Source organism: Siniperca chuatsi, linkage group LG10 (genome assembly GCF_020085105.1).
Source record: "Siniperca chuatsi isolate FFG_IHB_CAS linkage group LG10, ASM2008510v1, whole genome shotgun sequence".
Taxonomy (NCBI): domain Eukaryota; kingdom Metazoa; phylum Chordata; class Actinopteri; order Centrarchiformes; family Sinipercidae; genus Siniperca; species Siniperca chuatsi.
In genome coordinates this window covers 28,475,198-28,490,141 of record NC_058051.1, presented here as the reverse complement: position 1 = coordinate 28,490,141, position 14,944 = coordinate 28,475,198, and the positions used below count along the sequence as shown (strand labels likewise).

The following is a 14,944-nucleotide window of genomic DNA, read 5'->3' as shown; positions in this document are numbered from 1 at the left end:
TTTGGAATTAAAATCTTGTTGGCTATCAATAAAATGCAGAGACTGTACTCACAAGAAAAACAACAGTTGTTTATTCAAATGTTTAAAAATGAATACTCTCTGAATTCTGGCCAGTCTAAATATGGGTCATGCTGACTTTTCACTCGCCACCTCTGTTGTAGAGATTCAGGAAATATCGGGGCAAGCAGTGCAAACCTTATGAAGCTACAATCATTTGGAGCACTTGTCTCTGAATCCAACCAAAAGTAAACACAGAAATTAGTCCCTAGATTAGCTATTGAAGCTAACTGCATAGGCATATACTTCCAGGGTAACTCGGTAACTCTATGATGTGACAACGCTATGGTTAATTTTTAATAGGTTTAGGCAAAAAACCTAGAAAAAAACACCTGGTTGGAAACGGGATGGACCCATCCTTCCACCCAGGCCTCTTCCCTACCCAGACGTTGTTACTCTATAATAATGTCACCTTACTTCCTCCTTTGCTCCCAGCATAATTACTAGAGAACTTTTTTGCTTCAATGTAAACATAAGTCGTTTCAGCAAGTGCCTCAAAATGACTCCACAGAATCTGTCGTTTTTCTTGGGAGGACAGTTTCAACTTGCCAGCTAACCAATCTAGCTGCCGTAATAACCAAAACATATATTACTGTACTTGTTGTTTCATATAAATCATGACTATTTCAACAGGATGAAACATAAATATTACGTAAGCGTCCCGAAGGGCTTTGATTGCTTTGTAGGGCTTGTGAACTGTTGCTTACTATATGTAGTATGGGTAGAGGTAGATAGATTGGTCAACAAAGTTTGTTGTTGTGACACGTGAGACCACTGTTCATGCCCCATTCCTTCTTCCGTTCTTGTTTTAACTAGAACAAAAAGTCACCAGAAGAACAACATAGACTAAACATGGCTGCGCTCTCTGCTATATAGCTCCTCAATGCTGAGGAAGAATTGTAATTAATTGTAAACTGATATCTATTCATGGACATACATACCACCATTCTACAATCCCTGTAAAGTACTTTGAACAACACATGTATTCTAATGAAAGGTTGAATATCCTGTAAACAGTTTGATTCTGCTGGCAAAATATTACTTACGCAACTGTAGATTTTTAAGAAATGAATTCATTACTTAACTTCTTAATTTAAGTTTTTTGCTTTTATCAGCATTTGTTGCAGTCATGTACTCAGTTGTATTGTAATTAACTAATGTCATGTTCTACAGATGCCTGTTTGAACTTTTGTATTCAACAAAGTGTGACGCTGTGGACACCTAGTCTCAATAAGTGGCAGACGCATGACCACGCGCCGTGCCGACTTGCATATTCTACACGTTCGACACAAGAGCCACAATGACAACACTTTTGGTGCGCTCACCCTCGTGCCGGGGACACTGCGTCAAGCATGAACAAAGCTTTAGAGCGATGCGCGGACAGTCCTCAATTATGTCCTCAGGAGCACATTGACCGTACACGGTGCAGCCATATGCTAGGTTTAGACCTAGTCTTGTTTTTGTAAATCTGGTCCGCAAGTATAAATCATCCAAAAAAAATAAATGGAGGAATTAAATGCTCCAGAGTTCAGATTTACAGCTGGTTGCTCTATACATTGCCATCATAGCAAAAGCTTCTCCATCTATGAAGCTGAAAGAGGAGTGTGGGCAAACTCCTTTCACTCTGATCACATTTAACTCTTCTTTGCATCATTCTGTCTGTAGGGTCAGGTCTGCTTCACATGGTCTGCCGTTATGCTTTTGTTTGTTTTTTCATAAGAGGTTTACTTATGTAATAGCAGAAATGGTGGTGTTATTCATGCTATGAAGAAGCATTCATCTTTCAAAAAGCTGCTACTCGGTCACTGAATGAAGATCTGAAGGCCTTGTTCCATTTATTTTTTCCATTTGTTTTATTCTATGTGTGTTTGTGATATTTTCATTCAGAGTGACCAACAGTGAAGCAAAGGGTCACACACCTGCAGAGCTCTGAGAGTAGACGGCATAAAACATTTCTTTGACCCTTGAAACATTTTGTGCGGTGAGAAAAGAAAGACAAGCCTGAGGAGAGATTTTGTCTTTGTCAGACACACAGCCAGATGGATGAAACAATATTTTCATGCCTGTGAGGCTAAAGAGCTCATGCAGAGAACATTTTTTTGAAGTAGCTTTCAGTGATAAGCAGTGGATGAGCCTTGATGGAAAACAAGAGCGCTAACCCACCTTCATTTTGAAGACATTTCAAATTAGCAGACTTCATCTTCTTAAGTTTAGCTGGTTGTCCCTGGGAGGTTTTCAAATTCAAGCAAATATCTTTGTGTGCCCTGTTTCTGTTTCAGCTGCTAATGATATTACTGTGATATTACTGACCTGTCTGCTGCAGTAACCACATAAAATAAGACATCTCTAAAAAGTTATTAGTCTTGCTTGCATTTTTTGTACTTTGTAGTAGTTTTACAATGCTATCCATGTGTTCTGTCCTATCAAATGACCTCTATTAAGTTAAGTATGGCCTGGTACACACACACACACACACACACACACACTCCCAAAGTCAAGAGTATGTACACGCACGCACACAGACATTTGCGCCAGCGTGTGACAGCTCATTCAAGCCGACACAGAGCAGACCGGCAGTTCGTGAATAATTCAAAGTGATTATTAATATTTGAAACTGAACAGCACGCCAGATGAAAGAGTCACCAGATAGACTCCTTTCATCCTCCTTCCTTCCTCCTACCTCCATTAATGGAGAGAAGAAGCAGAATGAGAAATAGAGAGAAAGAAAAGTCTGTCAGAGATACACATGGAAAGAGATGAAGGAGACGACTGTGATGGTGCTGGTTCCGTGAAGTCAAAAGGACAACATCATCTGCAAAGAAGTACTGTTACATGACTCAATGTTATGTCACAGTCTGCTGTTATTATATGAAGACAAGACAATTAAATTTTAACCTGACAATGGTGCTAAATTAAAAGTTAGTGGATCAACAATTATAACAATTCATTATGAGGTGGGCATAAATGTGTGAACCAAATCTATGGCAATCCTTCCAATACTTGCTCGGACTCACTCATTCATGGGAATCAGGAATGCCTGTACACCATTTCATAGCAATCCATCCTATAGTTGCTGAGATATTTCAATCTGAACAAAAGTTGTGGACCAACAAACCGATAATGCCATCCCTAGAACCATGCTACTAACATGGTTAAAAGGAAGCTATTGATGGTGTGTGTGTGTTTTTAAAGACCTAATTACCTGAATGTTTCTGTTTTCATACATGTCAAGCAGGGTAGCAGGAGGACCCAAATGCAGACACTGAGGCAGAGCAGGTACAGGTCAATGATTTAATGAAACAAAAAGTCTTACACAGTTTTCAGACAAGCAGTGGTCAAAATCAGGGAAGTAGTTCAACCAAGGCAAACAAATCCAACACGTAGCAGGCAAAGTCCAAAATCCATGCAAGGTCCAAGGAAAACAGAAGATAATTCCAACAGAACACACAGGTAATCAAGGCAAGGACGCTCGACAAACAACAAAGACGATCTGACCAAGAGACAAGGGAAGCACACAGACTAAATACACTCAGGTGAAGGGAGACACAGGTGAAACTAATCAGAGCAGAGCACACAATCAAAACTGGTGGGAAAATCAAACATAGACATGAAGTAAAACTACCAGACACACGAGATGGAAAGAGCTTTTCCAAATAAAACAGGAAATACTATACATAAACCCTCAAACCATGATAGTTTCCTTGTTCACTTGCTCCTCTGGTTGGATAATTTACTTAGTATATATGTATAAGTATCATTTAGATAGAAAGTGCTGTACACTTCTTTTATTCAAGTTCTGCTGATACCTTTGAAGCACCTGTCACATGTTAATTTTTAGTATTTTGACTTTAATTTAGATAACAAAATGCTTCTACAAATGCCTCTGGTGAAGCTAGTGCTTTCGTCTCAGAGTGATATTAGATATTAATAATGTAAATCTAACATAAAAAAGAAAAAACATTTTATTAAAGGTTTCCTGTGGCGTTTTAGACTAGTAGGGCTATGGAGCTGTTTTTGTATGAGTCCATGGTGTGGGTCCACATTTTGTTTATCTGCACGCACATGTAGGTGCACAAGTGCACACGGGTGATGCGATACACAGTCCTACCAGAGGTGTCCCACTATTCCACTGATCAACAGGTAGCGGTAACACGCTAATGTTTTATGAGGAAGGAAATGCATTCAACACATTAGATACATATGATGCATTTTGGTGAGTAACACTGGATGATAACATAACTTTTGTTTGTTTACAAGAAAACTCCATAGGGCCCCTTTAAATCCAGTGGTGCTGTTACTTTACAGATATTCACTGACTGATCAAGAAGTCAAGTCAGGCCTACATGTGTGAAACTAAACTGCATTCTAAGTCATGTCAGTATTTTAACTCTGACTAATGTCAACCATACTTGCTTTTGCCACTCAGCTTGTGATCCTTCTTCTTGTAGATGTGATTTAATCTCCCTCCAGTGATAACAAATGGAATCACTTGTAGATGAATTGCAAAATCTTGACCTTATAACCCTCAATTATACTCCATGCACCAGCAAATTCAGTACATTTCATTATTTGCTACAAATGTGTTTCCTGAAAGGTTCACAGTCATCCGTAATCCATCAATTGCATTTATTAATTACAAGATCAATGTTGCATGCAAATAAAGGCGAAAGGTGAGAGGAAAAAATAAAGATGAACAGCAAGAGAGAAATATGCAATCAAAGGGGGAAAGAGAGAGAGAAAATAAACAGAGCTGAGACTGTGAAGCAAAAAGCTGCAAAAGTACATAGAGAAAGAATAATAATTTAATTAATTATTATTTGGTATAACTCATTTGATGTGACATGAAATATTAATAGTCATCTGAGCAAAAAGCTGGCTGCTCAGTGCTATGGTTTGAGAGAAGACAAAAAGAAAGAAAGACAGAAATAATACAGTACAGGTGAGGAGGACATACAGTAGGTGATCTCTCAGTTTTTTTATATGCATATCTTTGTTGCTGTTTGTAAGTAGAGATTGATTTTTACTGCACGTGAGAGCTGAAGAATAATATGATTCACATCGTTCATGTTGGAAACAGAATTAGTGAAGTGAGTGTTTCCCTCTTTAGCTCACTTTGTTTGGCTGAGTGATGTTATCTGTCTCAGGTGGCACCAGAGAAGAACACAATTTGCTTGAAAATGTGATTCCTGGTCTCCTTTGTTATTGGCTAGTCAATGAAATTCATAAAAATGCAGGAAATGAGCCAAAACAACATGGATATGAGTGTGAAGAGTCACATGCAGCAGCTTTTGCTTTGAAAGACCTAAAAATGAAGTCCGCACTAATGCTCATAACAAGCTGTTTCTTTGTGATCTTAACAGGAATAAATATATGAAAAGGGAAATTATGACAAAGGAAAAAAAGCATAATTAATGTCCAGCTGGAATTACATCAACTGGATTACAAGTCAGTATGTTCGATGCAGGCTGACTGAACCTCCCAATAAACTAAACCTACACTCAATCCATGTTAGTTTTGTTTACTCTCTGTGGCGTTCATGTAATGTAGTAATGTAATAAAGTAAAGTGAAGTAGTATTTGCTTAAACCAAATGCAAAAAACAACGTTACTTTTTGAAAGACCAATTCCAGGTGTGATCACTCCTTGAAGACAGCAGTGAACTCATCATTAAATCTATTAATATGAACATCATCAAAAGTGGAGAAATGTTAAAGGCAATTATTTTTTTGATGACCTTTGGGCCACATCTATCCCCACTGTAACTTCGAACAACCCTGCTCTAGAAATTGTGTTTATACTAATTTGCTTTGCCATATACATTTTGACACTTGCTGCATGCATAACATCCACTGGAATTTGTTTCAATGCAGGAAGTATTTAAGTTCTTACAGAGCAGGCTACTAAAACGCTTAAGGTTAAGAAAGGTTGAGTTGCTAAAACTTAACCATTATAATGTTAATTGCATTTTAGTAGGGGAAGCACATGAAATGTGTTGACTATGAAGAGATAAAGATTGCAGATAAATTCAATAAAAAATGTTTCTTCATTATGTTGATAAAAAAAACAATCTAGGTTAACATATTATCCAATGCAACTTAGTTGTATAAAAACATAATTTTTAGGAAACGAGATACTCTCACCTGGAGCTGCCAGCCCAGTATCCTTGGGAATTACAGTATTTTCATAATGGACGTTTCCACGGGTCATGACTTCCAATGGCAATGTTCAATGCAAGAAGTAGTTATGTCTTAATGTAGAGAGACAGAAATTAAGGATGTTGAGGTTGGGTTGTTGGATGGGCATCTAGCAAGTCTGACTTTTTTTAATGTCCCGTCTCAATCCAACAGTTAAAGTTTGCTTTTTTTAAGCATAGGCAGGACTTTTGTTGCCTAACCTTTAAGTTTATTTGTTTTGGAGAATCTTAAAATATGAACTTTGTGACTGGGTTAGGAGCTGCAGTCAGTATGCTGGTATTAGCTAGCAGATTGGATTTTCTTCAGAGAATATTACCGGCCTTAGTGTTTACATGAGGACATTGAAGAAGACAGAACTAGTCAAAAGAGAATTAGAGAGAGAGCTGAGGAATTTGCTGGCAGGAGGGAGAAAACAGCGTGAGAGAGGCATAAAGCAGTAAACTCTCTTTAATGGATGGCTAAATATTTCATGCTTATTTTGGAGATTGTGGAATTCCTTAAGTGCAGACAGACCAAGAATGCTAATAGAACTGAGTCTTAGAGATCAGTGTGTTTCAGCTGCATTTCAGGAATGTAAATAATATGCACTGGGGCGCATTAGGACTGACTGCTCAGCTCACACAGTGGGAGTAGATTGAATACAGAGAAAAGCTTTGATCACATGTCATATTCACAGTTGAATTCCTGATGTGGATGAATTGGATAGTGTTGATGTGATTAGTAAATTAATTGATTTAGTCGTTCCAAAGGTTAAGTCATTTTAGCAGCACCTTTAGTGTTTCCTTGCTTAACAGCAGAAACAGTAACACAAAGAGGTCATTTTGTACTAGAAACTAGAACTAACCTTGAAAAATACCCTCTTAATTTGGAACTGTAGAAGTCATTATGCATAGAACGAGGACAGTGAATTTTGACCCCTATCACTTACATTGTAATGGCCTTAGGAAGGGATCGCTTTACCGCCAGCATGGACAGGAGAAATGATTACAGCAACCGTTAACACTCTTTCACTGTACATTTGAGCATGTGAGTTTTGTATTAAGTGCGAAATAATATGAACATGTCTTATGTAAAGATTCCAATCTTAAGTCTTCAGATCCAGTCACTGCTAGTTGTTCTCATACAGCTTTTTTTTTAAAACATGTTTTATATTTGTGACACCAGCGACTGATGATGTCACTTGTGTGTCGCCCATGGGAGACATACCAGTTAGCTTTACCTGAGGTTACCTTCTTTTTACGAAGTTCATTCACCTCCAATTCCCTCTGTAAGCTATACAGTCCATGCTGCCCACGCCTCTCCATCCAGGATCTCACCTAAACTCTGTGCTTTCTTCCTCCTTTTTTGGCCTTTTCAGCACAAATTGCAGTGCATATAAACAGTGCAAGCTGCTGGTTGCCATCCATGTTTGTTTTGGTACAATAACTATTGTACAATTTGGTATAAGTGACAGTTAGCGTATGGATTTGTGGGATCATCTACCACCAGAACTCCAATAATTATTGGCTCATTGTTGCATGTGCAAAATCTGTGCAAGTTGGAAACAATCTTTATATGCGGTTTGTCCAGTCTTTGTAGATTTTAGCTAGTCTTCAGGTTTGTCCCAAGCTTTAGTTTCACGCTTAACTGATAAAAGTAGTTGGGTTGTTTGCTCGTGTTGCTAGGAAAACACTACTGTCAGTCATTATTGATCAAACCACACCCACACAACCCCCGATGAAACAGATTAGCTGTGTTTTTGAGTGTTAAACTTCGTAATTTACAACTTCACATCTATTTTTTCTACCATTATCTTAATTATTTCTTAATTAGTCATTTGACTTGATTTTTCCATTGGTTTTTTCTGCCTTCTGCTAGATTGTCCTGCTTTTTGAGCATAAAAAAAAAAGCAAGATGATGCTTGAGACAATTTTTGGCCTTATGGATCACAAGATATCAAACACGTCCTGGAAATACATAACTGATTGAGCCACAGCATCAGTAAGGTTTTCTTCTGTGTCCTGGCACAAAGATATTGACAAAGTATATTGATTTGTTTATTTCTTTTTGCTTCTGTACTTTTATTCGTGGTAACTTGTCTTTAGAAACGTCTTGATTATCTTGTGCGTTTGTCTTCTTTGTTGTACTTTCTGCTTTTTCAGTGTGCATGTAAGGCAAACAAGATGTTCCTACAGTATATTGTGAAAGCAACAACGGTGACGCAACTCCTCGCATCTTGAACTCATAATTATAATGAAATCATGCTTTCACTGAATGACAGAGAGGGAGAAAGAGAAAATGAGATAGTGTAGGGAGCAGGGCCGAATATCCGGAGACTGTTTCAGTAGAGATAGAGCAAAAGGGAAATTGTTTTTGAGCCGGAGAGACAGAAGGCCAGAAGACAAGAGAGACCTAAAGAGACTTATGGAGAGAGAAGACGAGATGTTCTGGAAGAGAGAAAAAGACCGAGATAGAGGGTTTGCCTGTGTAGACCATGTCCTTGATTTAAAGGGGAGGGCAGGAAAGCTGAACAGTTATAAAATATTCTCTCTGAAGACGCCTGCCTGCAAGTATTCAGTATGCAGAGAGAAGGAGGTGAAGAATGTAAGAAAGAGAAAGAGGTGGAGGAGGACAAGAAGGCAGAGAGAGAGAGAGAAGGAAGATTAGAGGAGGTGAAGCAAGATATAGATGCGATAGAGAGAATAATGGGATAGGAGATGGACAGAGAAATTGAATGGAGCTGAAATGTATGCAAAAAGTGAAGGAGGGAGGATTTAAGGTGGTGTGAAGGGATGGAGAGGGAGGGAAGACAGGATGGGAAGATGCAGAGAGAGAGAGAAGAAATGGGAAAAGAGGGGCGTGATGGAGAGCAACAGTACAAAGGCAAAGGTGAATTAAGGGAGAAATTGAGAGAGGAGGAAACAAGCACACTGGCCGTGAAGTGATCCCTTCGTTGAGGAACTACACCACGAAAGATGGCAGACAAAATCCACAGTCCTCGTTCTGTGCAAAAATGCATTCCAAAGCTTAAAATAATAAGGGCTATTATTGAGATTTAAAGGCAAACTGAAATTAAATTGCTGCTTTGAAAGAAAATCAGATTTTTTTATTCATTGGAATGTCGTTAGTTCTCCATCTATGTCGATGAAGAACTTGCTTCCATGCAGCCAAATGCCAGTCTTTACTCTTCAACACCACTGCTAACAAGACACTGTCTGACTGTTTCGTTTGTCTCTTGGTCACCTGCCGGGGCTCAGCCTGCCAGCTGCTGTCAAACCCCTCCAGCTGCTGAGACAAAAAAAGAGCATTTCTGATATTTCCCCATATTTCCCCTTTCTTTCTTCCTATTGATAATAAAAAAAAAACTATTAATACATTTAAGAAATACATTTACATTATTTTTGACCGCAAAAAGGGTTGTGTTTCTACGGACAGCGTTTCCTCCTGACCTCCAGCAAAGGGATAGATCCTGGATTCATATTGTGAAAAATATGTTTTTGGTTCGACAGTTGATTATGACATCGTGAAAAAACTCTTTTGCTCTTGCCCTTCTTCTTATGCTGCCCATTTCAGAACTTTCATTACTTGCATTCAGTTTGCAGCTTTTAGGTCTTAAATTTAAATTTAGGCATAAAGTATTATAAAAGTATTGAAAACATCTTCAGTTCAGGTTCCTGAAACCTGCAGATGCAATGCAGACAAAGGCAGGAAGGATGAGAGAAATTAGAAAGAGCTAAGGGCGTGGAGACAGATAACAAGTGAAGAGGAGGAAAGATACAGAGAACTAAAAGTCAGAGGAAGGTGATGAGAGGGATGAAAAGGATAAAAGACTGAAAGACACAGATGTTGAGATTCAAGGGAATAGATGAGTGAGAGACCTCAAAAAAAGAGATAAATGTCATCTAAAATTGGAGATGGGGCAAAAAAAGAGGACATGAGGAGGAAAAAAGAGGCAGAGGAGGAGACGGAAAAACTGGAAGAAAGAAAGAAGGGGATGTGCTGAGAAAAAGGGAGAGCGCAAAAGAGCCCGAGGCCAAACTGAATGAAGGGGTAAGGGGAGGGAGAGAGAGGGGTGGTGGAAATATTTGACTGCAATGCGTTTTTGTAAAGTTTTATCCAGGGCAGCTGAAGCAGAAAAGCCTTCAGTGTGTTCGCAAGTCAAAGAGGCAAAAATCTGCAGTTAAAGCAATGGATACACCTGACACACACACAAAGATCGTGACAAATTTCTGACTTTTATCAGTATTTCTAAGATTCACATACAATTTTCTATGGATATTCATTGGCTGCATCCTGATATTGTTCACTGTTAGGACCTAAGGCAGTCTAGTTTTTACCAAGAGGCCAATAATATATAATCAAACAGAGGCAGAAGGCAGAAAGTAAACACTTATTTATTTGTGTTGGGTGTGTGTGATCCAAAAATATCAAAGTATAAAATATCAACCAAAAAAAAATGTCATTTGAGAGAGACAGGCGAGCAAGATGAAATAAAAATATGGGGAACCCTCAGGGCAAACCAGACACTGTACCATCAAAGAAGTCTATACTCTCTCCAGTCTACCAACAGATAACAGAACTAAACCTGACAGGACAAAACAACAAAACCGCAGAAAGAGGGCAACCAAACAAGTAGCGACACAGACCACAGGGTCACATCAGGCCCGTACCTGACCAAGACCACCTCACCTCAGGGCAAAGGACAGATCAAGACCTTTCCTCTAGTATCAAAATGATAGAAGATGTTGAAGGATGGTTATGTCAAAACACCCCACATGAGAACAAGGCAGATAACCACAGGGTCTTGTTAATTTTATAATGGACATTTGTGTTGTGATATTTACACAAACCATCCGCCCACAGGCGCTAGCTTGCTGTGGCGGCAGTTTGTGGAGCTTCTCTCTGCTGCTTTGGTGCTACAGGAACACAAATATGAGCTGCCCTGGCTGAGGCGCTCTCTTCCTGGGTCTGTCTAGGTTGTAGCGCCGGTTGGAATCATAGCTAGGCTAGCATTAGCAGACCCCTGGAACGGTTTAGCCAATCAGAGGCAGAGTAGGGGCGGGTCTACAGATGATTCTTCTTCCAGTACAGACTGTAGTTCCATCAGCTCATGTGAGGGAATCTGGCCACCTGCTGGTGTAGCTAGTAACTGCACCTCACATTGCGGATTCCTTTTTTCAGATCTGTCGCGGTACGAATTGGACAAAATTCCACAAATAAATAGGAGGGAAGTCACAAATGTCACGTGGCCCACACGCTGACAGGAAGCAATCTACAAATGTGAAAAACCTGTTTCACATGTAAAAATGGATCCACAAATGCACTTAACATGTATTTGTTGTGGTGGAACTGTTTTACATTTGTAAAACCTATATAATTTTTTGATGTAAACAAATCCGATTAAAAAAAACAAACATTCTAAATGTGACTAGGCGTTGAGGGTAGACACAGTGTATGCTGGTGAAAATGTTAATGTTAAAGCGAATATAATCAGTATTTTTACAATGTAAAAACAATGTGACTATGTGAAAGGGGTTGCTCGTAGTGATGAACCTAACTTTTCTCTCACCAGCTGCAGCTTCCTGTTTTGGTTCACTCTCATTCCATCATTTTCTGCTGCAACAGGCAGCTGTTTTCAGTGAAGAAAGCTCCATAAACCTACTGTACACTACCTGCTCAGCACCAACAGACTGACACAGTTAGAAACTAGCTGGTGAACAGAGTGGAGCATTTAACAGCTAAAGAGCCAGATATTTCCCTTGGGGGTTGGCAGCGATCAAAAACAGTGATCAATCAATCGCCTGAAAATAAGAATCGTTGTGTTTTCGTTACCTTGGAATGAGCCGTTTTTATCTACATAGGGAGCGGGTCCCCTTCCACAGAGGTCGCCATGTTGCTCCACCATGTTTCTACAGTAACCCAGAATGGACAAACCAAACGCTGGCTCTAGATAAGGCCGTTCGCATTTTTTGCAAGTTTCGTGGTCACCGTAGTTTCTCCTACACACTTGGAACGGGAGGGTGAGGTGAGCGGTGTTTAAATGGTTGCAATCTGCAACAATCGCTAGATACCACTAAATCCTTCACACTTTAAATAGAACCAATACTATGTTTGCTTACAATAAAAACTCCACAGAGTACTGTTGAAGGACATGAGAGTTTGTATTGAAAGTTTTCTATGCAAGTATTATGTGCAATACATTTCATCCAATTTACAGTTATGTAATTTTGTCAACTTCAATCACATTTAACAGCAGAATTGACATTAATTTCAACTTCTGGAGGCAACTACAGTCTTGTGTGCATTACTTCTGATTAGGCTTTGGCTCACATGATGTCACTTCAGACTGTTTCATCTAACTACACACTCAGTATTGGAATATTATAAAACAAAGAATTCAGGCTGGGAAATAAAAGCCTAAAGTCACCACTTCCAGCCAGATAAGCACCACAGGCTGCACTCATTATTAAGACTAGAAAATATAGATAAACACTAGTGGTCATCTTGCAGTTTAACGCCATAGGGGTTTGATTCCCACTGCCGCCACCGATGTTAACAATGTCCTCACTCCTGCTACTGCAAGGTGCTTTGGATAAGTGTCCACCAAATCTCATTATAACCAGCAATTTAAGCAGCAGCATGTCCCTCTGCAATCTACGATGCAACTGCAGCCACACAGAGTGTCTTTGTTTGTTATGCAGACTGCAGACTGGATTAAATTCTGAATTGGCTGCAGACGCTTGATTAAGGTGCTAAAGGTGTGTGTGACCTACAGTAAAATGAGCTGCCTGTCACAGGTTTTCTCATTTAACTGAACGTTTTGCATCTGTGCTTCCTCTTTCCTCAGATACACTAAGATGAAAACGGCCACTAACATCTACATCTTTAACCTGGCTCTGGCTGACTCTTTGTTCCTGGCTACTTTACCTTTCCAGGTATGACTTTATCAAGCACTCTACACATGTGCAACAGAGCATGTCAAAGCATTTTCATAGCATTTCAAAATATCTCCCTTGACTTTTTACACTATTTCCTGAGCTAGTCTTTTGCCCAATCTTAAGATTTCATTAAAGTTTACTTTAGTCACAGAATTTAGATGACTGAAGAAAATGTGCATTATTACTAAGTAAATCAACCTTTTATGTCAGTTGGGATGATTTTCGTCAAAAAGAAATATTTTAAATGTGTGTAAACTTTTAGATCATATAATACTCTTTGATTTTTGTTGTGGTACCTGCATTTTGTTTTCCATTCATGTCTGGTCTAACACTGCATTTATCCGCCCCATGGCTGTCACAAAAAAAAACAAGTTCAAATGATTGTAGACTAACATAATTTGTTAGAATTCGTAAACATCATTGCCTAACCATAAACAAAGTTGTAAAATTGACATTCTATTCATTTGTGATGCTGTTGCTGGCTCACTTGGTTTGACAAGCTAACAGGTGACATCAAGAATTTGTTGTTGTGGTAATGTTGCTTTTTAGAAAGTTGGAACAGCCTTATCCTTAGCTTTTATTCTTTTCAGACGCATTCTCTATTTGGCAAGGCTCCCTAGTTTACTCCATTTGACATTATCAAAGAGAACAGCAATACCCAAGTTCTGGTAGGGCAGGGAACCTGAACAGCAGTTGGTGTAAATAAATTGTTAATAAGTTATGAATAATACTACTGAAGATGTACTGCAGTAACATTACAGGTAGAGCTCCTTACCGGCATACTGTGTGAACATTATTACTATGTGCACATTCTGACATACAATGATTATTAAGATTGCAGTGGTTTATATACATTTTGAAAAGTAATATTTGTAAAAATACAAAAGCTACTGCCTATATTTTAACGCTTAAGGAAAATTTATTCCGATGTGTGTGACTTTGATTGATGGTAATTAATTAGTATTGATTCAAGTAAATGCAAGATGACATATTTTCTAACCCTAACTCTAAGACCAAGATCATAAACTATACAGTCTCAGCATAAAAATATTAATTCTTAAAAGGCAGCATTAGCTATCAGAGCAGTTGTACTGGACTGTACCAAAGATGTAGCTTTTATTGTTATTATTCCTGGTAAAATAAATAAATATTGCTGCACTGTACTACATCACTGATTTAAATCTTACAAACTAACATTAAGACTTATCACTTACAAAACACTTACACTTATAAAAACCTGATTGTGTAATTCAAGTTTTGCTCTCTTGCCAGCATCTGGATGTTATGAGGACTCACTAGTTGGTTGTCAGGTGTTACGGTTTTGTGCTTCACTGCACTGATTTGTTTCTACTTCATTGAATAATTATCTCCCCAAAGTCATATTTCAGAGGAGATGGAGTCCTTTGTTCTGCCTCCAGCTGTATTTCTTTGTTTATTCTTTGATTTCTGGATGTTTCCAGGGTACCGACGTGTTCCTGGGCTTTTGGCCATTCGGGAATGCTCTGTGCAAGGCGGTGGTGTCTATCGACTACTACAACATGTTCACCAGCACCTTCACCTTGACAGTGATGAGTATGGACAGGTATGTGGCTGTCTGCCACCCTGTCAAAGCACTGGACATGAGGACTCCTCACAAGGCCAAGGTAAAACCGTTTCATTTCAAAGTGAGATATTCACCTTTTTAAAACCTTCACACCTCCTTTATTCTCCCTGAAATGACCGCTGACATCAGATCAGATATCAACAGTCACTTCAGCTCACATCAAACACTGTGGTC

At 38.9% G+C, this 14,944-nt stretch overlaps 1 protein-coding gene across 2 annotated transcripts in view; it reads left to right on the top strand.

Moving 5' to 3' along the window:
• Positions 1 to 14,944, top strand: part of oprl1 (opiate receptor-like 1) — a 101,472-nt gene that overhangs the window by 54,798 nt on the left and 31,730 nt on the right. For both annotated transcript variants that reach the window (XM_044210132.1, XM_044210133.1), the window contains exons 3-4: positions 13,077 to 13,164; positions 14,628 to 14,810. In XM_044210132.1, the coding sequence (XP_044066067.1) occupies positions 13,077 to 13,164; positions 14,628 to 14,810 (271 nt within the window). The remainder of the gene's footprint in view (positions 1 to 13,076; positions 13,165 to 14,627; positions 14,811 to 14,944) is intronic.